Below are 24196 nucleotides of genomic sequence, written 5' to 3'. Positions count from 1 at the left end.
CGGCCACAAAAGCACGTTCGTGTGCATGAGGCCTAACTAAACCAACAGTTTATATTTTTTCTTAAACCGTGAAACACTGAATAACCAGCATAGAACTGTGGCCTGTCATATACGACATAATGACCTAGTTCAGATTCATATCAGAATTGAGCTCAGCAGGATATCCAAAGATACATTTCTTAGAAATACAGTAGTTGAATAACTTTTTTTTAAAGAGGCTCTGTCACCACATTATAAGTGCCGTTTCTCCTACATAATGTGATCGGCGCTATAATGTAGGTGACAGCAGTGCTTTTTATTTAAAAAAAACGATCTATTTTTACCACTTTATTAGCGTTTTTAGATTTATGCTAATGAGTTGCTTAATGCCCAAGTGGGTGTATTTTTACTTTAGACCAAGTGGGCGTTGTACAGGGGAGTGTATGACGCTGACCAATCAGCGTCATTCACTCCTCTCCATTCATTTACACAGCGCATAGGGATCCTGCTATATCCTTATGTGCTGTCTTATACTAACACATTAACAATACTGAAGTGTTTAGACAGTGAATAGACATTCCACGGGATGTCTATTCACAATCTCTGCACTTCGTTACTCTGTATGTGGCAGTTACAGCAGAGGAAGCGTGATCTCGCGAGATTACGCTGTAGATGACAGGCTACAGCGAGATCACGCCTCCACTGCTGTAACTACCATAGAAACAGTAACGAAGTGCAGAGATTGTGAATAGACATCCCGTGGAACGTCTATTCACTGTCTAAACACTTCAGTATTGTTAATGTGTTAGTATAAGACAGCACATAAGGATCTAGCAGAGGATCCCTATGCGCTGTGTAAATGAATGGAGAGGAGTGCAGGACGCTGATTGGTCAGCATCATACACTCCCCTGTACAACGCCCACTTGGTCTAAAGTAAAAATACGCCCACTTGGGCATTAAACTCATTAGCATAAATCTAAAAACACTAATAAAGTGGTAAAAATAGATCGTTTTTTTAAAATAAAAAGCATTACTGTCACCTACATTATAGCGCCGATCTCCTTATGTAGGAAATAGGGCACTTATAATGTGGTGACAGAGCCTCTTTAAGTTCAGCAATTTTTTTTTTTAACAGTACAAAACAAATACCGTAAGTACAAATTCCAACTCCCCTCCCCCCCCCAAACTCACCCACAGGCACATATATACAAATATTACAAAGTGTACCCGGCCAACCCCCAGTCTCTGGATAATCTGAAAGTAATGAGACCGTTGAATTTCTCCCGTCATCTCAAACCATTACATAGTAACAATATTAGTTGTATATGGAACTCCACATGGTAAACCCCCGAACATCATGCATCACAATGACAAGAAACTATGTTCTCCCCTTGACAAAACGAAAACATTTCTCAGAAACTGCACGAAGAGTGAACCCATTACCACAAAGCCCGGAAGAAATAAGCATATACGGCACCTCTATAGGTTCTTCTAAACAAGACCTAGGCGGTACCTCATTTACTCCCTAGAGGCGAAACCAGATACATCAATCCAAGGAGACCATAGCTTCTCAAATTTGGACATTGCCCCTCTTTTCATATATATTCCTTAGGCCTCATGCACACTTCCATCACAGTTTTCACGGCCGTTCCTCACGGATCCGTGTGTCCGTTATGGTATCGGCGTGTACTCAGTGTCCGTTCCGTGTTTCCGTTTCAAACGGAGGGAATTGAACTTTTTTTGAACTAGTCACATGTCCCCGTCTGTGAACTTTGGCACGCCATTGCTAGGGCAACGGATCCGTCAAAAACGGACGGCACATGAAAGCCTTCCGTGTGCCGTCCGTTTTTTTGACGGACCCATTGACTTCTATGGGTCAAGGAATCACTGACAAAAGTAGGACATGCTCTACTTTTGACGGAACGGAACAACGGATCCGTCAAAATAACAGAAGTGTGCATGGGTCCATTGAAATGAATGGGTTCAGGGTACTATCAGTGACAAAAACGGATAGCACCCTGAAGGAAAAAACTGAAGTGGGCATGAGGCCTTATTCTAAGATTGCAAGCCAATTAATTTTGTAAATGAATTCCTGCTTAGCCACCGCCAGCTTATCGGACTCCATAGTCGCAAGTTCCTCCAGATGTCCCAGCACACAAACAAGAGGTGTCATTTCAATTGAAGCCTGATAAACCCTATCAGGAATACGTACACCCCCACGCCCAAAACATTCAGGGCAGGACCAAAGCGTATGAAGCATAACCGCGGAATCAGTTTTACAACGTGGACAGGACGCATCCAGTCGGACACCTATATCGCATAAAAAAAAATAACAAAAAATTGAGGAGTTTTATAAACTATGTGTAAGAGATATAAATGTGAGAGTCTGTGAGCCACACTCAAAGATAATTGGGGCACTCCAAAATTTCCTGCCAGTGATTATCTTCTATTGGTTCCACCTCTGCCTCACAATGTTCCTTACTTCTGACTGGATACCTAGAAAGGACCAGGTCTGAATAACTCTCTAAGGGAATATCTAAATTTAGAATATACATTCATAGAGATGTAAGAATGGTTGCCTAATTGGGACTTACATAGCTAACATGCCGGGCAGCACTGGCAGAGCACAGGCAGGGACTTTGGAGAAAAAAAAAACTGTACTAGATATCTAATATCTTTTAGGGGGACAGGCCCGCTCTCCTATAAGCCCAAAGGGCACACAAAAATATTGTGCTAGGATAGGAGCGATCAACGAATACAGTGGATACATAGTTAGGAGTCTGGTGTAAATATACAGAATGAGTGGAACGCTCCCTGCGCCTGTCAGCAGTGCTTGGCGGGCTGCTGGATACACGCAGATACACATGAATACCGGACTACGAGTCCACCATATTCTTTGAAAGCTCCTGTGCTGTTTGGGCTAATACGAGAGCAAACCTGACCCCATACTATGTTGCCTTGAAACATGGTAGAATTGTTCGATGACAAATGCGTTTTAAAGAGCAACCTCACCAAAGCTACATTTATTTATATATTAGTGAAATTTGCCTTCAATTACCACAGCAGCACATGAAGCCCCTACATGTCTGTAATAAGAAAATGTGGGCACCCCGTGTGCCATAGTATGATGCATCATTCTCCCCTAAAAGACAAGGTTTCTAGGGGAGAATGCCTCTGTAATATGGCATGTGTTGGCCTACGATTATATTACAAAAATATGATCGTTTCCACCACCCTTAGGACAGAACTAGGGAAGAGTTTCTTTTCACCACCTTGCGTGCAATGGAAAGTGACAACGGATCTGTGCACACTTCAAGCTTAGGGTGCCCATACACACTAAATAGGGCCGACGATTATCTAATGTGTATTGATGTGTCTAATGGCAGATGTCGGGGGAAAGACACACATCGGGCATGTTGGATTTTAAAGTGCCCGATCCTTTGTTCCCACGGGAGATAAGCCACTGCCAGACGTGCCCCATTGAAAACACAGTAGATCGTGCAGGCGTGGCAGTCGGGAAGAAAAGCAGTCAGCCAAAAATGCGTTAGGCCGACAGCTATGGTAAGTGTATGGGCCCCTTTACATTCTGGTTGTCATATATACAATCCACTTCATGGCGCAGTTGCTGCAATAGCCGGACAAGAAAAAGGGCCAAATATTGAAGAGCTAATGTAATGTTACAGAAGCCTGGACTGTCCTGCCAGATATCGGCCTGCACAGAACAAGTGTAGAGATGTGAGTAGTTCACTTCCCCTCTATATAAACTAAACCGTTTCATTGCCGTTCACGTCACAGGATCATGTCCATTTTCTTCCCCTGGCACCAGTCCAAAATCTGCAGAGGACATAACATGGAGTCTCTGAAATATCCGCCAACAACCAGTTCTTAGAGAAAGGTTAAACAAATGTTTGTGTGTCTGACATTCAATAATAATTTCTGGAGGAATTCAAGCTTAGGTGGCAGCTGAAGATTTAGATTTCAAATCATAAATATTTATACAATTCCACATATTTTTCTGCTAAATTAATGTTAAAAAAAACCTAGAAAAATCTAGTTTAAGGCCTAGTTCACACAGATTTTTGCAGGCAGCGTTATTTTAATGCTTTTTCTTCCTCATTAGTATTAGTAGAGTAATGTATTATTATAGTCATGTAGTATTATAGTCATGTAGTATGGTTATAGTAATGTAGTATTATAGTAATGTAGTATGGTTATAGTAATGTAGTATTATAGTAATGTAGTATGGTTATAGTAATGTAGTATTGTTATAGTAATGTAATATTATAGTAATGCAGTATGGTTATAGTAATGCAGTATGGTTATAGTAATGTAATATTATAGTAATGTAGTATGGTTATAGTAATGTAGTATTATAGTAATGCAGTATGGTTATAGTAATGTAATATTATAGTAATGTAGTATGGTTATAGTAATGTAGTATTATAGTATGGTTATAGTAATGTAATATTATAGTAATGCAGTATGGTTATAGTAATGTAGTATTGTTATAGTAATGTAGTATTGTTATAGTAATGTAATATTATAGTAATGCAGTATGGTTATAGTAATGTAGTAGTGTTATAGTAATGTAGTATTATTATAGTAATGTAGTAGTGTTATAGTAATGTAGTATTATTATAGTAATGCAGTATGGTTATAGTAATGTAGTAGTATTATTATAGTAATGTAGTATGGTTATAGTAATGTAGTATTATTATAGTAATGTAGTATGGTTATAGTAATGTAGTATTATTATAGTAATGTAGTAGTATTATAGTAATGTAGTATTATTATAGTAATGTAGTATTATTATAGTAATGTAGTATTATTATAGTAATGTAGTATGGTTATAGTAATGTAGTATTATTATAGTAATGTAGTATTATTATAGTAATGTAGTATGGTTATAGTAATGTAGTATTATTATAGTAATGTAGTATTGTTATAGTAATGTAGTAGTATTATTATAGTAATGTAGTATGGTTATAGTAATGTAGTATTATTATAGTAATGTAGTATGGTTATAGTAATGTAGTATTATTATAGTAATGTAGTAGTATTATAGTAATGTAGTATTATTATAGTAATGTAGTATTATTATAGTAATGTAGTATGGTTATAGTAATGTAGTAGTATTATTATAGTAATGTAGTAGTGTTATAGTAATGTAGTATTATAGTAATGTAGTATTATAGTCATGTAGTATGGTTATAGTAATGTAGTATTATTATAGTAATGTAGTAGTTATAATAATGTAGTATTATAGGAATGTAGTATTATAGCGATGTAATATTGTTATAGTAATGTAGTATAGTTATAATAATGTAGTATTGTTATAGTAATTAGTATTAGTATAGTAATGTAGTATTATAGTAATGTAGTATGGTTATAGTAATGTAGTATTATAGTAACGTAGTATGGTTATAGTAATGCAGTAGGATTATAATAATGTAGTATTAGTATAGTAATGTATTAGTGTTATAGTAATGTAGTATTATAGTAATGTAGTATTATAGTAATTAGTATTAGTATAGTAATGTAGTATGGTTATAGTAATGTAGTATTATAGTAATGTAGTATTATTATAGTAATGTAGTAGTTATAATAATGTAGTATTATAGTAATGTAGTATTATAGCGATGTAATATTGTTATAGTAATGTAGTATAGTTATAATAATGTAGTATGGTTATAGTAATGTAGTATAGTTATAATAATGTAGTATGGTTATAGTAATGTAGTATGGTTATAGTAATGTAGTATTATAGTAATTAGTATTAGTATAGTAATGTAGTATGGTTATAGTAATGTAGTATTATAGTAATGTAGTATGGTTATAGTAATGTAGTATTATAGTAATGTAGTATTATAGTAATGTAGTATTATAGTAATGTAGTATGGTTATAGTAATGTAGTATGGTTATAGTAATGTAGTATTATAGTAATGTAGTATTATTATAGTAATGTAGTAGTTATAATAATGTAGTATTATAGTAATGTAGTATTATAGCGATGTAATATTGTTATAGTAATGTAGTATAGTTATAATAATGTAGTATGGTTATAGTAATGTAGTATGGTTATAGTAATGTAGTATTATAGTAATTAGTATTAGTATAGTAATGTAGTATGGTTATAGTAATGTAGTATGGTTATAGTAATGTAGTATTATAGTAATGTAGTAGTGTTATAGTAATGTAGTATTATAGTAATGTAGTATGGTTATAGTAATGTAGTATTATAGTAATTAGTATTAGTATAGTAATGTAGTATGGTTATAGTAATGTAGTATTATAGTAATGTAGTAGTGTTATAGTAATGTAGTATTATAGTAATGTAGTATGGTTATAGTAATGTAATATTATAGTAATGTAGTATTATAGTAATGTAGTAGTGTTATAGTAATGTAGTATGGTTATAGCAGGGGTCTCAAACTCGGCCGGGTAAGTGGGCCGCATATAGAAAAAATGGGAAGTTGACGGGCCGCATTACTTTTAAATTTGATACAATACAAAATTATTGTTAATCAATTAGTTATTTGAACTACTAGAACACTATATTACTATAATAATACTACATTACTATAATAATAGCCCTATGTTTAAAATTTGAGATATTTCTCCACGTGCTTATTTCAACAATCCAGCTTTCCAGTTTAAGTGTCGCTAAATGCAGTCCGGCGGCTCAGTTAGCACAAATGTCAAGATTGGGCAGCCCCTTTTTAGATAGTGCCGCAGTGCCCTCTGTGGATGCTGCCGCAGTGCCCTCTGTGGATGCTGCCGCAGTGCCCTCTGTGGATGCTGCCGCAGTGCCCTCTGTGGATAATGCAACACACCCCTAGATAAGACCACAGTGCCCTCTGTAGATAAGGCCACAGTGCCCTCTGTAGATAAGGCCACAGTGCCCTCTGTAGATAAGGCCACAGTGCCCTCTGTAGATAATGCAACACACCCCTAGATAATGCCAGTGTCCTCTTCAGATACTGCAACACACACACTTGTAGATAATGCCACAGTGCCCTCTGTAGAGGCTGCCACAGTGCCCTCTGTAGAGGCTGCCACAGTGCCCTCTGTAGAGGCTGCCACAGTGCCCTCTGTAGAGGCTGCCACAGTGCCCTCTGTAGATGCTGCCACAGTGCCCTCTGTAGATGCTGCCACAGTGCCCTCTGTAGATGCTGCCACCAGTGCCCTCTGTAGATGCTGCCACCAGTGCCCTCTGTAGATGCTGCCACCAGTGCCCTCTGTAGATGCTGCCACCAGTGCCCTCTGCAGATGCTGCCACAGTGATGTCAGGGGCTTGCCTAGAGCTTGAGTCCCGGAGCAGAGCCGCTTCTGGCACTCTGCCTGGGATTCCAGCTCTGCTCCTGACATCACTGTCCATATATGGACAGAGATGTCAGGGGCAACCCCAGAGCTGGAGTCCCAGGCAGAGCGCTAGTAGGCTCTTCCTAGGACTCCAGCTGTGCTCCTGACATCACTGGGACTCCTGCTCTGGGGAAGCCCCTGACATCATTGTCGATGTATGGACAGCGATGTCAGAGGCTTCCCCAGAGTCCCGGAGCAGAGCCGATAATAGCGCTCTGCCCGGGACTTTGCTCTGGGGAAGACCCTGACACACTGTCCATATATGGACAGATATGTCAGGGAATTCCGCAGCGTCCCGGAGCAGAGCCTATACTAGCGCTCTGCCCGGGACTCCGCTCTGGGGAAGACCCTGACACACTGTCCACATATGGGCAGCGATGTCAGGGAATTCCACAGAGTCCCGGAGCAGAGCAGCGCTCTGCTCGGGACTCCGGCTCTGGGGAAGCCCCAGACATCGCTGTTCATATGTGGACAGCGATGTCAGGGAATTCCACAGAGTCCAGGAGCAGAGCCAACACCAGTGCTCTGCTCCGCTCTGCGCAAGACCCTGACACATTGTCCATATATGGGCAGCGATGTCAGGGAATTCCACAGAGTCCCCGGAGCAGAGCCTGTACTAGCGCTCTGCCCGGGACTCCGGCTCTGGGGAAGCCCCAGACATTGCTGTTCATATGTGGACAGCGATGTCAGGGAATTCCAGAGTCTCGGAGCAGAGCCGATACTAGCGGCTGTGTCCCGCAGGCCGCAGATGACAGCCCCAGGGGCCGCATGCGGCCCGCGTGCTTGAGACCCCTGGGTTATAGTAATGTAGTATTATAGTAATGTAGGATGGTTATAGTAATGTAGTATGGTTATAGTAATGTAGTATTATAGTAATGTAGTATGGTTATAGTAATGTAGTATTATAGTAATGTAGTATGGTTATAGTAATGTAGTATTATAGTAATGTAGGATGGTTATAGTAATGTAGTATGGTTATAGTAATGTAGTATTATAGTAATGTAGTATGGTTATAGTAATGTAGTATTATAGTAATGTAGTATGGTTATAGTAATGTAGTATTATAGTAATGTAGTATGGTTATAGTAATGTAGTTGTAAAGGATCTGCCAGGCACTACGTCTGTGGAGACTCCCAGGGTTAATCAGTCGACACCTGAGGCCAGACCTCTTAGACTGACACCGGCTCCCACCAATCAGGGTGGCAGGCTCAGGAGTGGGAGAGCCTATCGCGGCCTGGTCAGTCAGAGTTAGCTCCGCCCCCTGTCCATTTATACCTGCAGTTTTCTCTTCCTCATTGCTTGTTATTCTTTTGGATTCCTGGCCCCACTGCTGCTTGCTCCAGCCTGCTTCTGCCGTGCTTCTGCCTTGCTGCAGTTCTCCTTGACTTGACTTGCTTTGCTTTGCTTCGCCCCTGGCTTGCTTCTGTCTCCGTGCCCGCTCGGGTTACTCACTTCGTCCTGGTCCTGACTGTTCGTTCGCCGCTCCGTTTCCTCGTGGCGTTCCGTGGCTACTGCCCCTTCCCTTGCGTGTTCCCTGTTTGTTTTCCTGTGCACTTAGACAGCGTAGGGACCGCCGCCCAGTTGTACCTCGTCGCCTAGGGCGGGTCGTTGCAAGTAGGCAGGGACAGGGCGGTGGGTAGATTAGGGCTCACTTTCCCTTCACCTCCTTCCTGCCATCACAGAATAACAAGCCCTTACCTAGTCTACCATTTCTCCTACGCTGTCGCTATCATGGACCCCCTTGAGACCCTGACCCAGCAGATGCAGGGCCTCTCCCTACAGGTCCAGGCCCTGGCCCAAAGGGTTGGGCGCACCACCTCACCTCTAGAACCCGACCTCAAGTTACCTGACCGGTTTTCAGGGGACCGTAAGACGTTTCTCTCCTTCCGGGAGAGTTGCAGACTATATTTCCGCCTTAAGCCCCACTCCTCAGGTTCCGAGAACCAGCGGGTGGGTATCATCATATCCCGACTCCAGGAAGGGCCCCAAGAGTGGGCCTTCTCCTTGGCTCCTGACGCCCCTGAACTTTCCTCTGTTGATCGTTTTTTCTCTGCCCTCGGACTCATTTACGACGAGACTGACAGGACTGCTTTAGCCGAGAGTCAGTTGGTGACCTTACGTCAGGGTAGGAGACCGGTTGAGGAATACTGTTCTGATTTTAGGAAGTGGTGCGTAGCTTCTCAGTGGAACGATCCGGCCCTAAGGTGCCAGTTTAGGTTAGGATTATCTGACGCCCTGAAGGATCTGCTGGTTAGCTACCCCTCGTCTGACTCCCTTGACCAGGTTATGGCCCTAGCAGTACGACTTGACCGACGTCTCAGGGAACGTCAGCTAGAACGCTTCAGTGTGCTCCCCTCTGACTTTTCTGCGATCCCCCCCGAGGTCCCGCCTCCTCGCCCCTCCACGGAGGACTCGGAGGTACCTATGCAACTCGGGGCCTCCATGTCCCCTCGACAACGTAGGGAGTTTCGCAGAATGAACGGTCTCTGCTTCTACTGTGGGGACGACAAGCATCTACTGAACACCTGTCCCAGGCGCAAGAATAAGAAGCCGGAAAACTTCCGCGCCTAAGTGATCATCGGGGAGGTCACTTGGGCGCACAGGTATTTCCCGTCAATGTGAAACGCAATAAAATTTTGCTTCCCTTTCAGGTCTCGTTTGCTGGCCGGTCTGCCACGGGCAGTGCTTTCGTGGATTCTGGCTCATCTGCTAATATCATGTCTGTGGAATTTGCTATGTCTCTAAAGATGCCTTGTATTGATTTACCTTATCCTATCCCTGTAGTAGGAATCGACTCTACTCCCCTTGCTAATGGTTATTTTACTCAGCATACTCCTGTTTTTGAACTCCTGGTTGGCTCCATGCATTTGGAGCAGTGCTCTGTACTGGTAATGCAGGGATTATCGTCTGATCTGGTTTTAGGCCTTCCCTGGTTGCAGTTGCATAATCCCACGTTTGATTGGAATACTGGGGATCTCACCAAATGGGGTAATGAATGTCTTATGTCATGTCTTTCTGTTAACTCTATTTCTCCCCGGGAGGAGGTAAACACGCTTCCTGAGTTCGTTCAGGACTTCGCCGATGTGTTCTCTAAGGAGGCCTCCGAGGTGTTGCCCCCCCATAGAGATTACGATTGCGCTATCGATTTGGTGCCTGGTGCCAAGCTTCCTAAAGGTAGGATATTTAATCTTTCATGTCCTGAACGTGAAGCCATGAGGGTGTATATCCAGGAATGCCTGGCCAAGGGTTTCATTCGCCCCTCGACTTCTCCTGTAGGTGCTGGCTTCTTCTTCGTGGGGAAGAAGGATGGTGGTCTTAGGCCGTGCATTGATTATCGTAACCTGAATAAGGTCACTGTAAGGAACCAGTACCCACTTCCTTTGATTCCGGATCTTTTTAATCAGGTTCAGGGAGCCCAATGGTTTTCTAAGTTCGATCTACGGGGGGCATATAACCTTATCCGCATCAAAGAGGGGGATGAGTGGAAAACTGCGTTCAACACACCCGAGGGTCATTTCGAATACCTGGTCATGCCCTTTGGGTTGTGTAACGCCCCTGCTGTCTTCCAGAATTTTATTAATGAAATCCTGAGAGAGTACCTGGGTAATTTTCTTGTTGTGTACCTTGATGACATACTGGTGTTTTCCAAGGACTGGTCCTCTCACGTGGAGCATGTCAGGAAGGTGCTCCAGGTCCTTCGGGAGAATAATCTGTTTGCTAAGACTGAAAAATGTGTCTTTGGGGTACAGGAGATACCATTTTTAGGGCAAATCCTCACTCCTCATGAATTCCGCATGGACCCTGCCAAGGTTCAAGCTGTGGCGGAATGGGTCCAACCTGCCTCCCTTAAGGCGTTACAGTGTTTTTTAGGGTTCGCCAACTATTACAGGAGATTTATTGCCAACTTCTCGGTCGTCGCCAAGCCTCTTACGGACCTTACCCGCAAGGGTGCTGATGTCCTCCATTGGCCCCCTGAGGCCGTCCAGGCCTTTGAGACTCTCAAGAAGTGCTTTATCTCGGCCCCCGTGCTGATTCAGCCCAACCAAGAGGAGCCATTTATTGTGGAGGTTGACGCTTCCGAGGTGGGAGTGGGGGCCGTCTTGTCCCAGGGTACCAGCTCCCTCACCCATCTCCGCCCCTGTGCTTACTTCTCTAGGAAGTTTTCGCCCACGGAGAGTAACTATGATATTGGCAACCGCGAACTTCTAGCCATTAAATGGGCTTTTGAGGAGTGGCGGCACTTCCTGGAGGGGGCCAGACACCAGGTAACGGTCCTTACGGATCACAAGAATCTGGTTTTCCTAGAATCGGCCCGGAGGCTTAATCCTAGACAAGCTCGGTGGGCACTATTCTTTACCAGATTTAATTTCTTGGTTACCTATAGGGCTGGGTCCAAGAATATTAAGGCTGATGCTCTGTCACGTAGTTTCATGGCCAATCCTCCTTCCGAGAAGGATCCCGCTTGTATTTTACCCCCTGGTATAATCGTCTCTGCCACGGATTCTGATTTAGCTTCTGATATCGCGGCTGATCAGGGTGCAGCTCCCGGGAACGTCCCTGGGGACAAACTGTTTGTTCCTCTGCAATACCGGCTGAGGGTACTCAGGGAAAACCATGACTCCGCTCTATCTGGTCATCCTGGCATCTTGGGCACCAAACACCTCATTACCAGAAACTATTGGTGGCCTGGGTTGCCTAAAGATGTTAGGGCTTACGTCGCCGCTTGTGAGGTTTGCGCTAGGTCCAAAACCCCTAGGTCCCGACCTGCGGGCCTACTACGTCCCTTGCCCATTCCCCAGAGACCTTGGACCCATATCTCCATGGATTTTATCACCGATTTGCCTCCATCTCAGGGCAAGTCGGTGGTGTGGGTGGTAGTCGACCGCTTCAGCAAGATGTGCCACTTTGTGCCCCTTAAGAAGCTACCTAACGCCAAGACGTTAGCTTCTTTGTTTGTGAAACACATCCTGCGTCTCCATGGGGCCCCAGTCAATATCGTTTCGGACAGAGGGGTACAATTTGTTTCCTTATTTTGGAGAGCCTTTTGTAAAAAGTTGGAGATTGATCTGTCCTTCTCCTCCGCCTTCCATCCCGAAACCAATGGCCAAACGGAAAGGACCAACCAATCCCTGGAAAAATATTTAAGGTGTTTCATCTCTGACTGTCAATTCGATTGGGTCTCATTCCTTCCCCTTGCTGAATTTTCCCTGAATAACCGGGTCAGTAACTCGTCAGGGGTCTCCCCGTTTTTCTGTAATTTCGGGTTTAACCCAAGGTTCTCCTCCGTCTCCCCTGGTTGTTCCAATAATCCTGAGGTAGAGGATGTTCATCGGGAACTGTGCACTGTCTGGGCCCAGGTTCAGAAGAACCTAGAGGCGTCCCAGAGCGCACAAAAGATTCAGGCGGATAGTAGACGTTCTGCTAACCCCCGGTTTGTCGTCGGGGATTTGGTCTGGTTGTCGTCCAGGAACTTGCGCCTTAAGGTCCCGTCCAGGAAGTTTGCTCCCCGATTTATTGGGCCTTATAAGGTCATTGAAGTCCTCAACCCTGTATCCTTCCGTCTGGAGCTGCCCCCATCCTTCCGCATACACGACGTCTTTCATGCTTCCCTCCTTAAACGCTGCTCCCCGTCCTGGTCCCCCTCTAGGAAACCTCCTGTTCCCGTTCTCACCCCTGAGGGGGTGGAATTCGAGGTGGCCAAGATTGTGGACAGTAGGATGATCCAGGGCTCCCTCCAGTACCTGGTCCATTGGAGAGGATACGGGCCGGAGGAGAGGACTTGGGTACCTGCTCGAGATGTTCACGCTGGGGTATTGGTCAGGAGGTTCCACCTTCTCTTCCCCACTAAACCGGGTCCTCTTAGTAAGGGTCCGGTGGCCCCTCATAAAAGGGGGAGTACTGTAAAGGATCTGCCAGGCACTACGTCTGTGGAGACTCCCAGGGTTAATCAGTCGACACCTGAGGCCAGACCTCTTAGACTGACACCGGCTCCCACCAATCAGGGTGGCAGGCTCAGGAGTGGGAGAGCCTATCGCGGCCTGGTCAGTCAGAGTTAGCTCCGCCCCCTGTCCATTTATACCTGCAGTTTTCTCTTCCTCATTGCTTGTTATTCTTTTGGATTCCTGGCCCCACTGCTGCTTGCTCCAGCCTGCTTCTGCCGTGCTTCTGCCTTGCTGCAGTTCTCCTTGACTTGACTTGCTTTGCTTTGCCCCTGGCTTGCTTCTGTCTCCGTGCCCGCTCGGGTTACTCACTTCGTCCTGGTCCTGACTGTTCGTTCGCCGCTCCGTTTCCTCGTGGCGTTCCGTGGCTACTGCCCCTTCCCTTGCGTGTTCCCTGTTTGTTTTCCTGTGCACTTAGACAGCGTAGGGACCGCCGCCCAGTTGTACCTCGTCGCCTAGGGCGGGTCGTTGCAAGTAGGCAGGGACAGGGCGGTGGGTAGATTAGGGCTCACTTTCCCTTCACCTCCTTCCTGCCATCACAGTAGTATTATAGTAATGTAGTATGGTTATAGTAATGTAGTATTATAGTAATGTAGGATGGTTATAGTAATGTAGTATTATAGTAATGTAGTATGGTTATAGTAATGTAGTATGGTTATAGTAATGTAGTATGGTTATAGTAATGTAGTAGTATTATAGTAATGTAGTAGGATTATAGTAATGTAGTATTAGTATAGTAATGTAGTATGGTTATAGTAATGTAGTATTATAGTAATGTAGGATGGTTATAGTAATGTAGTATTGTTATAATAGTTCAAATAACTAATTTATTAACAATAATTTTGTATCAAATGTGAAAGTAATGCGGCCCGTCAACTTCAATTTTTTCTATGTGCTTGAGACCTCTGGGATAAGTTCTTTCTTGAAATCAATGCAGCGTTGTATCTTTTTTGTAGTTGGATAAGATCAGTCACAGGGTCCAGCCTTTCATCAAGCGCCAAAACCACTTCACTATTTCCATGCGTGTAATATTCTGACATGTTTTAATGAAATGAGAGAGTATCATAGCAATAAAGAATACAATGATTAATGTAAAGCGCCTCTCCACTACAGGGCAAAACGGATAGGTTGTGTTATACCTAGTGAGGGATCTGACCGGCGGTGTATGAAACAGGGATTCAAGGAATACCAAGGAAAGGAAAGCATCCCTAGAGAAACACTAGTATTTAAAAAAACAAAACAAAGAAACGAATGTTAGTAATGATCATTTATTGCACTGTATGAAGAGGGCTGTCTACTGTATGGTGGGGGTTCCCCACTGTAGCCAGAGCCTGTATGACAGGAAACTCCACTGCGCCTCGACACCGTACGGCAGGGAGCCCAACTGCGCCTCGACACCGTACTACTGCAGGGAGCCCAACTGCGCCTCGACACCGTACGGCAGGGAGCCCAACTGCGCCTCGACACCGTACGGCAGGGAGCCCAACTGCGCCTCGACACCGTACGGCAGGGAGCCCAACTGCGCCTCGACACCGTACGGCAGGGAGCCCAACTGCGCCTCGACACCGTACGGCAGGGAGCCCACTGCGCCTCGACACCGCACGGCAGGGAGCCCACTGAGCCTCGACACCGTACGGCAGGGAGTCCACTGCGCCTCGACACCGTACGGCAGGGAGCCCACTGCGCCTCGACACCGTACGGCAGGGAGCCCCACTGTGGTTAGACAATTTATGGCAGGAAGATGCAATGTGCCTCAACACTATGGTAGGCGGCTACAATGCGGTTCAACATCGTATGGATGGGGGCCTTCACAGCGTCTCGACAATGTATGGCGGGGGGCCACAATTCACCTTGACACTGTACGACAAGGGGCTCCACTGCGGTTGCACACTTTATGGCAGGGAGCTCCAATGCGCCTCAACACCGTATGGATGGGGGCCCCCACAGCTTCTCCACACCATGGCGGGGGCCTTACTGAACTTCAACACTGTATGGCGAGGGGGCCCAGTGTGCCTCAAAACCGCACCTTGAAACTGTATGGTAATTTCCGCAGCAGCTGAGGTGTGTATTATAAGGGAATAATGTGTCCCGTTCCATACATTATTAAGAACATCAGCATTATCAGTACAGCCCATGGTCAGGGAACTCCTCCGCGTATAAAGATACGAATTAGAAGCAATTTATGGCCTTAATAAATGACAAATTTAAAAGCATTTTATTTCTTCACATTAAAAGCGATTCAGTCGCGGGGTCTCCGTCTCCTGATCCACTTCCAATGGGTAGCGATGCCGCACGCTGGCACCACAAGTCTAGACTTCGTCAGCAGATACCGGAGTGACCTTGTACACAGAATACACCGGAGAGGCTGTCAATAAATGTATATGTGTCCTAGATGATACCAATGAAGGGAAAAACAGTACTTAACGGAGCAATGAATTGTGGGGAACTTTTTTTTTTTTTTTTTTTTTATGAGCTATGAATTTATAAGCATGAGAAAATCCATTATAGAGCCCTAGAACTGCAAGATCCATATAAATATTGCAGTAATGTGCACGTTTCAATATTTTTAAAAGAAATCATTCAAGGAAATCTTTGTAGAATTGTATCTTATTGAAAACCGCAATAGAGGTGTGCAGCTTTATGACTGACTTACGGAAAATCGTACTTTCTTTCTAAATTTTACACAATTTATTATTCACGGTTATCAGTCATTTTAGGCTGCGGAAGGGCTGACTGTAGTGCTATCTGAAGGGTATCATCCACCTTTGCAGACATAAAATGTATTGCTCCAATCCACCCCCCCCCCCCCCAATTTTTTTTATTTTATCTTTTTACATTAAGCACCTTTGCACGTAGTTTAAATTATAAATAGTCTACCGTTTTCTGTCTACAGCTGGTATGCATATCTAGTTGTCTCCATGGTTACAGACTACAAACAAACCAAGTGTAGCCTGATTTCGCGGTCATACTCCCCTTTGCCTCCTAATTATTACTTATGTAAGCAAAAAGTAGGGACAGATGAGAGTGTGACTGCAGGGTTTATTTGTAGTCTGTAACCATGGAGACACAATGATCTTCATATGAGCTGAAGACACAAACATTTTTATTTATTTGATTTTTTGGATTGCAATAGATCGGTGTAATGACCGGAAATTCATAAATATATTTGTCCCCATGATTATTACTTTATTGTGGATATTTTCAGTGCACAGATGTGATTTGTTTTAGCAGCTCTTTTTATAAACTGTGGAATTAGGGTACAACCCCAAATCACCATCTAAGAACAATTACAAACAACACATCTATAAGATTTTACTTTGCAGCTATGCTTAGACAAGGTGGCTAGTTTAAAACCATTTGGAAACTAGCAAAGTGGATGCACGTGCCTGCAGAGGGATTAAATAATAAATCAGATTCCCTGCAGCAACCCATTGTATACTGATTGACAGCAATGAACTCCTCAGGTGTAGGCCACAACAGTATAAATACTCAGCATTATCTGGATATAGAAACCCTGTACATTAAACAGAGCAGCATGATCACTACATGCATACCATGAACAGACACACTATGATCTGTAAGGCTGAGTTCACACGTCGCGGATTTGTCGCAGATTTTGATGCAGATTTCACCCTTTTGCATTGCAAAGGGTAAAATCCACAGTGTAAATCTGGTGACAAATCTGCGACATGTGAACTCTGCCTAAAAGCCTTTGTTTACAGCAGACTGAAATATGGTTATGGCAGAGAAGACAGAGGCCTATATTCTGCTGACAAACCTGTAGAGCAAGGTGCACAACTCGTTAAATGTATTAGAGCTCTCTTGTAGTCAGCGGTGGCACTTGGACATGTCAGGACAGGTATTCATCCTGTGATCGCAAGCAGAGGTCTTGAAAATGGTCAGGAACTAAAACTCAACTTACATTAGAAAATTGCATGATGTTTTTGGCTCCGTTCACACATTAAGAATTTCACAAGCAGCCCGCGCCGAAATCCTCTTGAAACCCAAAACCCATTGATTCAAATGGGAAATGAAGATTTGTGGGTTAGTTGCGTCATGCAACACCTGTCATCTGTATAAGGGTATAATATCTCGGTTATCAATAGGAAGCCGTCCAGGAAGAACCAATGAAATCTTCGCATGGTGGGACGCCAGGAAATATTTAGGGGTTTATTATAAAGCAACCAATGGCTCATGAACAGGCGATTCTTTAGCACAGCATCTAGTGCTCCAGTATCCATGCAAATAGCTGCAATATACCAAAATAATCCAAAATGAAAGATTCCCATTTAATTTCTGATCTGAAACCATGATTTCACTTCTGTGGCTTGTAGGTTTCCAAATAATAAAATATCAAGCAGAATGTATCTGGTCCATTGTTTAGCCACAATGCATCGGTGCACTCTATAACCAGAAATCTTCTTAGCCCTGTGAACTCTGCTGTTGTCACTGAGGGTATGTGCACACGGTGAGAGGCTTTTACGGCTGAAATGACAGACTGTTTTCAGGAGAAAACAGCTGCCTCGTTTCAGCCGTAAAAGCTCCTCCTCGTATTATGCGAGGCGTCTGAGACGCTCGTAAATCTTGAGCTGCTCTTCATTGAGTTCAATGAAGAACGGCTGAAATTACGTTGCAAAGGCTTTGCCGAGGCAGTCAATTTACGCGCCGTCGTTTGACAGCTGTCAAACGACGACGCGTAAATGACAGTTCGTCTGCACAGTACGTCGGCAAACCCATTCAAATGAATGGGCAGATGTTTGCCGACGTATTGTAGCCCTATTTTCAGACGTAAAACGAGGCATAATACGCCTCGTTTACGCCTGAAAATAGGTCGTGTGAACCCAGCCTGAATCTCCTCAACATTGCTTTCTGTTTCCCCTAGAAGATGTAGGACTATTGCCAATCAATCATCTCTACAATGGGGTAAAGTTTCCAAACTGCCTGTAACATGCATGCTGCAGCACAGGGCGCAGTCGCCATCTCTCCTGTGCCTTAGACCTACATCTGTGGCTCTTCAGCATTCTCCTCAGGATTTTGAATGATCTATATAACTTTAATTTTCTGATAGATGTAACCTAGGCTGCACCTTCCTATGTAATGCCTGGGCAAGGCATTAAGGTACATGTAGTTACCAGCGCTGCAGCTGCACACAGCGATTTCTACAATCAAGATGGTGGACAGATATTAGATAAATCTCTTCTAAAAAGCAAGTTAGAGATTGCATACGGGGGAAATAGAATAACACTTATAATGTTGGCTAGGTTAGGGGGTGATGGGTATGAGATCATCTGTCTGCTAGAGTTTCTCTCCAATGGCGAATCCAAATCTGTGAGTCGAAAGATGAAAATGCAACCCCTCGAGTATCAATTAGAGCTCTTCAGTGCAAAAACTGACCAGCACATGACTTTTAGAATTGGACGACAAATAATACAGGTTGACATGATGGGTATTGCCACTAACTGCATGCGTAGTGCATACAGAAATCAGGCTTCAGTAAACAGCACCTATACGATCACAACAGCCCCTATAGTACAATAGTTGGCAACCTAAAATTCCCTGCAGCCATACAAGGTTACTATTCAAATGCTCAGATTAGTAAAGGAAACATTTCCTATGATAACATATGAAGGAATTGCTAGTTATGTTATATCATTAAAGTGGCACCAAAAGTGGAGCTTCCCTAAAATATGTGCCTACGTAGAGAACTTTTGGCTGCAAGGTTGGGGCATTGCTTGTTCACATACAACTGCTCGATGAACAGGATGAGTCGGAAATGTTGATCGTACATAGGGCAATGTTTGTAAAACCCTGAAGGAACACTTTAAAGAGGCTCTGTCACCAGATTATAAGTGCTCTATCCCCTACATAATCTGATCGGCGCTGTAATGTAGATAACAGTGGTTTTTATTTTGAAAAACGATAATTTTTGATCAAGTTATGAATCATTTTAGATTTATGCTAATTAGTTTCTTAATGCCCAAATGGGAGATTTTAAATTTATGACCAAGTGGGCGTTGTAAAGAGAAGTGTATGACGCTGACCAATCAGCGTCATACACTTCTCTCCATTCATGTCCATCTATACTCACAGCACAGCGTGATCTCGCTGTTCTGTCACATACATCCACAGTAACTTTACTGAAGTGTCTTGAGAGTGAATAGACATTGCCTCCAGCCAGGATGCGATGTCTATTCAGACTCCCGACACTTCGGTAAAGTTTCTGTGGGACTTACTCACACAGCACAGTGTGATCTCGCGAGATCACGCTGTGCTGTGAGTACAGGTGGACATGAATGGAGAGAAGCCTATGACGCGGATTGGTCAGCATCATACACTTCTCCTTACAACGCCCACTTGGTCAAAAGTTAAAAAACGAATTAGCATAAACCTAAAATAGTTCGTAACGTGCTAAAAAATTATCGTTTTTCAAAATAAAAAGCACTGTTATCTACATTACAGCGCCGATCACATTATGTAGGAGACAGGACACTTATAATCTGGTGACAGAGCCTCTTTAAGTACATGACAACTATATAACGGAGCATAAAATAAGGGCTAGGCAAGCTGACACTATGTGATATAGCTAAAGAAAGCAACAGGCTTATTCCAAGTCAGGCCTTATCTAGAAAAGCATATTGCACCCGTGTTTAACTACCCCTGAAACATAAGTACTCCCTTGCGGTTCTACAGAACGGAACTTAGAGCCCCATATGGATCTATTTGGTGCATTGGATACATAAGGGAGTCCGGGTGTTACGTCCTGAATACAGATAGGTGTACTGTATGGGTGCTTAACAGTCTGTATGGGACCATAAGGGCTCATTCAGACGAGCGTGTATCTCGTCCTTGTGATGGAGGTTAAGACAATGACCGTCACATGGACTCATTTATTTCAATGGGGCTGTTCACACGACCGTTGTTTCAATGGAACGCGTGAAGGGTCCGTGAAAAAATAGGACATGTCCTATTTTCTTGCGTTTTCAGGCATCCCCCCACAAACTCTAATTTATGGGGGATGCGTGGTAACGTGTCCCGCACGGGTGCACCTCGTGTGAATGTAGCCTTAATATATGAAAAAGTGGATGGGTCAGGTGGACAGGTATCGGTCTACCCTAAAGCAAATAAGATGAATTGTCTTGTACTGAACCTGGAATACTGGAAAGCAAATACTGGCATTGTACTGAATGTAACATATCTTACTATTCCCAGATAGTAAATAGACAGTAAGGGTATGTTCACATGTAGCAGATGTTCGATGCCGATTCTGCACTGAAAATCGGCATCAATTTACAGCACACTACATGTTGATGGGGTTTTCAATACATCCATGCAAAATTTTGTTGCAGGTTTTCACTGCAGATTTCTCCCTTTGCAATGTAAAAGGTGAAATCCACAGCAAAAAAAGAAGGGGTATTTATTGAGGTTAGGGCTCAGCTCCGACTTACAGTAAAAACAAAAGTCTGACATGTATATAAATGCACACATCACGTCCTCAGTTCTTTGCTATAGGACAAAACTTACATATCAGCCAGCAAGTCGAGAAGTCACGTAAATAAACATGAACTTTTTAAACAACTTCTGCTGATCTAATGGTATAATTCAAATGTAGTGGTTATATCCATGCAAATTATGTGTGAAGTCACTGCCACTAGGTGTCTCCCTTACTGTAATCTGCTGTCCTTCCCCTGTTGTCAAGCAAGGGAGGGGGAGCAGGATGAGACACACATACACGCTGCCCGTAGAAGTCTATAAAGAGGGGAGGGAGAGGAGATACTAGGAGTAGAGTGAAAAAGACAGAGACACACACAGACATGCTGCAGCTTCTTGGTAAGTGTTCTCTCTCACACCAGTGCTTGATTCACAGCTACACTGCTCATTACTGCTGTATAGTCCACTCTATGCGGCTGCAGCTTCTAAAATCTAAAAATAGGAGGTCAGGACTCTCCTCTTGACTGTGTGCAGTGCATAGAAGACATGATAGCAGTTAGGCTTCACCCACTACCTCAGCGAAAACGGATAATTAGAAATAGAAGCTGCAGGGGGAAAACGGCTGTAAAAATTGCAGAATACAAGTCTTATAATGGTCAGAAATGCAGGGAGATATTCTCCCCTAAAAGCAATGTCTCCATACATACAGCGTCTGATGGAACATGCAACTTTTTTTTTCATGTGTGAATCCGTAATGAAATTATTATGAATGAAATTAGTGGGTTACAGTAGAGACCTCCATTGAAAACGGGTTTATACAAGTTCAATCAGTATATCGACGTGGTCCCAGCTCCCAGATTACTACTAGTGGACAAGTCTGAATGACATGTCAGAAAATACCGTAATCCCAGATTTCGTTCCCAAACAGACTAACGTGCCGGGATAATGGTCTAGATCGTCTATTTACATAACAAGGTATTTTTTTTAAATGATGGGAAGTTTTACATCAAAAAATTATCCCATCATAGCTAAATAAATTTGGTATTATTCACCGTAATAGGGTCGGTGAAGACTGTTAAGCTAAATATAACTAAAAGGTTGTCCTGTGACCGATCCCCAGAGACTATCCGATCATGTTCTAGGAACACAGCGGCCACTATTTATTTCCCTCTTCAGGAGAAATGAAGCATTGCATGGTGCCCATTAAAAATCAATAGGCCATTCCTGTAATATACAGACAGTCCAGGGTCTCCAGAACAAATGTCCTAATACTGCACACGAATAAGGCTTCGTTCACATCTGTGTCAGGGTTCCGTTATGATGCTCCGTCGGAGCTTCCCGTCAGAACAGAACCCTGACCGAGACAAACGGAAGCTGTAGGTTTCCGTTTGCATCACCATTGATTGCAATGGTGACTGATCCGGTGCAATTGGTTTCAGTTTGTGTCGGTTGTGCAAGGGTTCCGTCGTTTTAACGGAATGAATACCTTAGTAGACGAGGCAAATTTCTAGATGCATTGGTACTTGTCCAGCTCTGGACTATAGTAATTGTTAGGCCCTATTCACCTCTGCGTTCGGGCTTCCGTTGTAATGCTCCATCAGACAACCGGTGCCCGACGGAACCCATTGACTTTAATGGGTTCTGTCGAATTTCCCGGAAATAGCTCAGCATGCTACGCTATTGCTTCCGGTATTCTTGATGGAAACTGCGACGGAGCCCCTAACGCAGATGTGAACAGGCCCATAGAATTTTTTTTCGTGGATTGAATTTTTGGGTCCCATTATTTTGCATAAGTAGTTGCATCATAGCAAAAAAACAAAACAAAAAAAAAACCCAAGCAAACAAAAAAATCTCTGTCAAACACATCTGAGGACAAAGTAGTCTTGCAGGCTTGCAGTCTATTTTTTTGTTAATATAAGCTTCTGCACATTATTTCTCGTTGTCTACTGTATAGAACGTCAACATATTCCGCAGCGCTGTTCATTTTAGATGTATAAAATGTTACATTTTGTCAAAACATAAAACATCAAATCCATCAATACAGAAGAACGTAAAATAAATACCTCCTTGGATGTTGACAGGTGTCACAATGATCCCTTTTGCTTCAGTAACAGGGGAGTCCAACCCATAGCGCCCGCCGTCAAGTACAGGTTTGCTGCCAGGCTCCAGCGCTGTTACATTCACGATGGCATTGTAATATTCCACATTGGTGGTCTCAGACGCGCCATGGACCACTGAGCAGGGCAAGAGGACTAGTAAAGGCAAACAGTTCAGATACTGCATCGACCGCCTTAAAATCATTTTTTCGCGGTTTAGAAAAACGATCCTTTGGTACAAACCAAGAAATAAAATTCTAAAAGTGCAAAAATGCTAAATTACCCCTTTAGCAATAAGGAATTTCTGTACTCTCCAGGATGGTGTGTAATACCCTTACATTATTACGGGTCAAACCAATTATTAGTTCTGGAAAAAAAAAAACAACCATAAAATGACTAAACTAGATCTTGGCACACCTACATAAAGAAACAGCTTTGCGGAAAATGTAGCCAGATAGGATCTTACTTAAAGCAGAGCATGCAGTCATAATCCAATTATTGGGCAAAGCACCAACACAAAGAGATGCCCTCTGACATCGCCACTCTCCAAGGTGGTTGGTTTATTTTCAATCCATAGCAGGGTGCTGGCAATGAAGGGTTACAGCTGTGATCAACAACAAGGGGCACAGGGCATTGTCTACAGAGGGTCTTGGATGCAGCAGGGTGGAGGTGATGAGGATATAGCAGGTAAGGGGGATCTCAGGGGCACATCCTTGGCTTCTGTAAGGCTATAATGACAGGGTGTCACATGGGTGCCAGTGTCCCTGCAGCTGGCACACAGCGCAATGTGACAGTCTCCTGTCTCCCCCCAGGCAGCTGGATTGCAGCTGTTAAAAGAAAGCGCTGCCGGAACTTTTCCTCCTCTCTTATAACGCGCAGTCTGTGCTGGGATGACTGTAAATTGCCTGCAGCGATAAGTGAGCACCGGAAACTGGACGCTGGAGGTGACAAGGACTTAATGCAGGGCGGCTCAGTGACACAGCACACACAGCTCCCCGAACTGCTGCTGCTGCCGCCGCCGGCGCAAGCAGTCTGAGGGGAGGAGGCGGGGCTAGACGGAGAGGAAGGGACTAGCCCCTCCTCATCACGTGATCGCCGGCTCCGAGTCTTTTCCAGCGGCCGTAATTATTATGGCGCGCATGCGTAGTACAAAAAAGGACCATAGTTTTCGGTATTACGGTATTGTGTTACCGTCCTACCAGTAATGCCCTCTTTGTGCCCCCTGTAGATAGCGCCACACAACCCCCCTTGTATATAGTGCTACACAGCCCCCTCCCTTGTATATAGTGCTACACAGCCCCTCTCCCTTGTATATAGTGCTACACAGCCTTTCCTCCCTTGTATATAGTGCTACACAGCCCCCCTCCCTTGTATATAGTGCTACACAGCC

At 43.8% G+C, this 24196-nt stretch overlaps 1 protein-coding gene across 3 annotated transcripts in view; it reads right to left on the bottom strand.

The window, feature by feature from the left end:
• Positions 1–23842, bottom strand: part of RNF130 (ring finger protein 130) — a 211872-nt gene extending 188030 nt beyond the window's left edge. For all 3 annotated transcript variants that reach the window (XM_075856194.1, XM_075856193.1, XM_075856195.1), the window contains exon 1: positions 22774–23842. In XM_075856194.1, coding sequence (XP_075712309.1) covers positions 22774–23011 — 238 coding nt within the window. In that variant the 5' untranslated portion in view covers positions 23012–23842. The remainder of the gene's footprint in view (positions 1–22773) is intronic.
• Between the last annotated feature and the right edge of the window lie 354 nt (positions 23843–24196).

This window comes from Rhinoderma darwinii, chromosome 3 (genome assembly GCF_050947455.1).
Source record: "Rhinoderma darwinii isolate aRhiDar2 chromosome 3, aRhiDar2.hap1, whole genome shotgun sequence".
NCBI lineage: Eukaryota > Metazoa > Chordata > Amphibia > Anura > Rhinodermatidae > Rhinoderma > Rhinoderma darwinii.
This window is presented reverse-complemented; position numbering and strand designations above follow the sequence as displayed.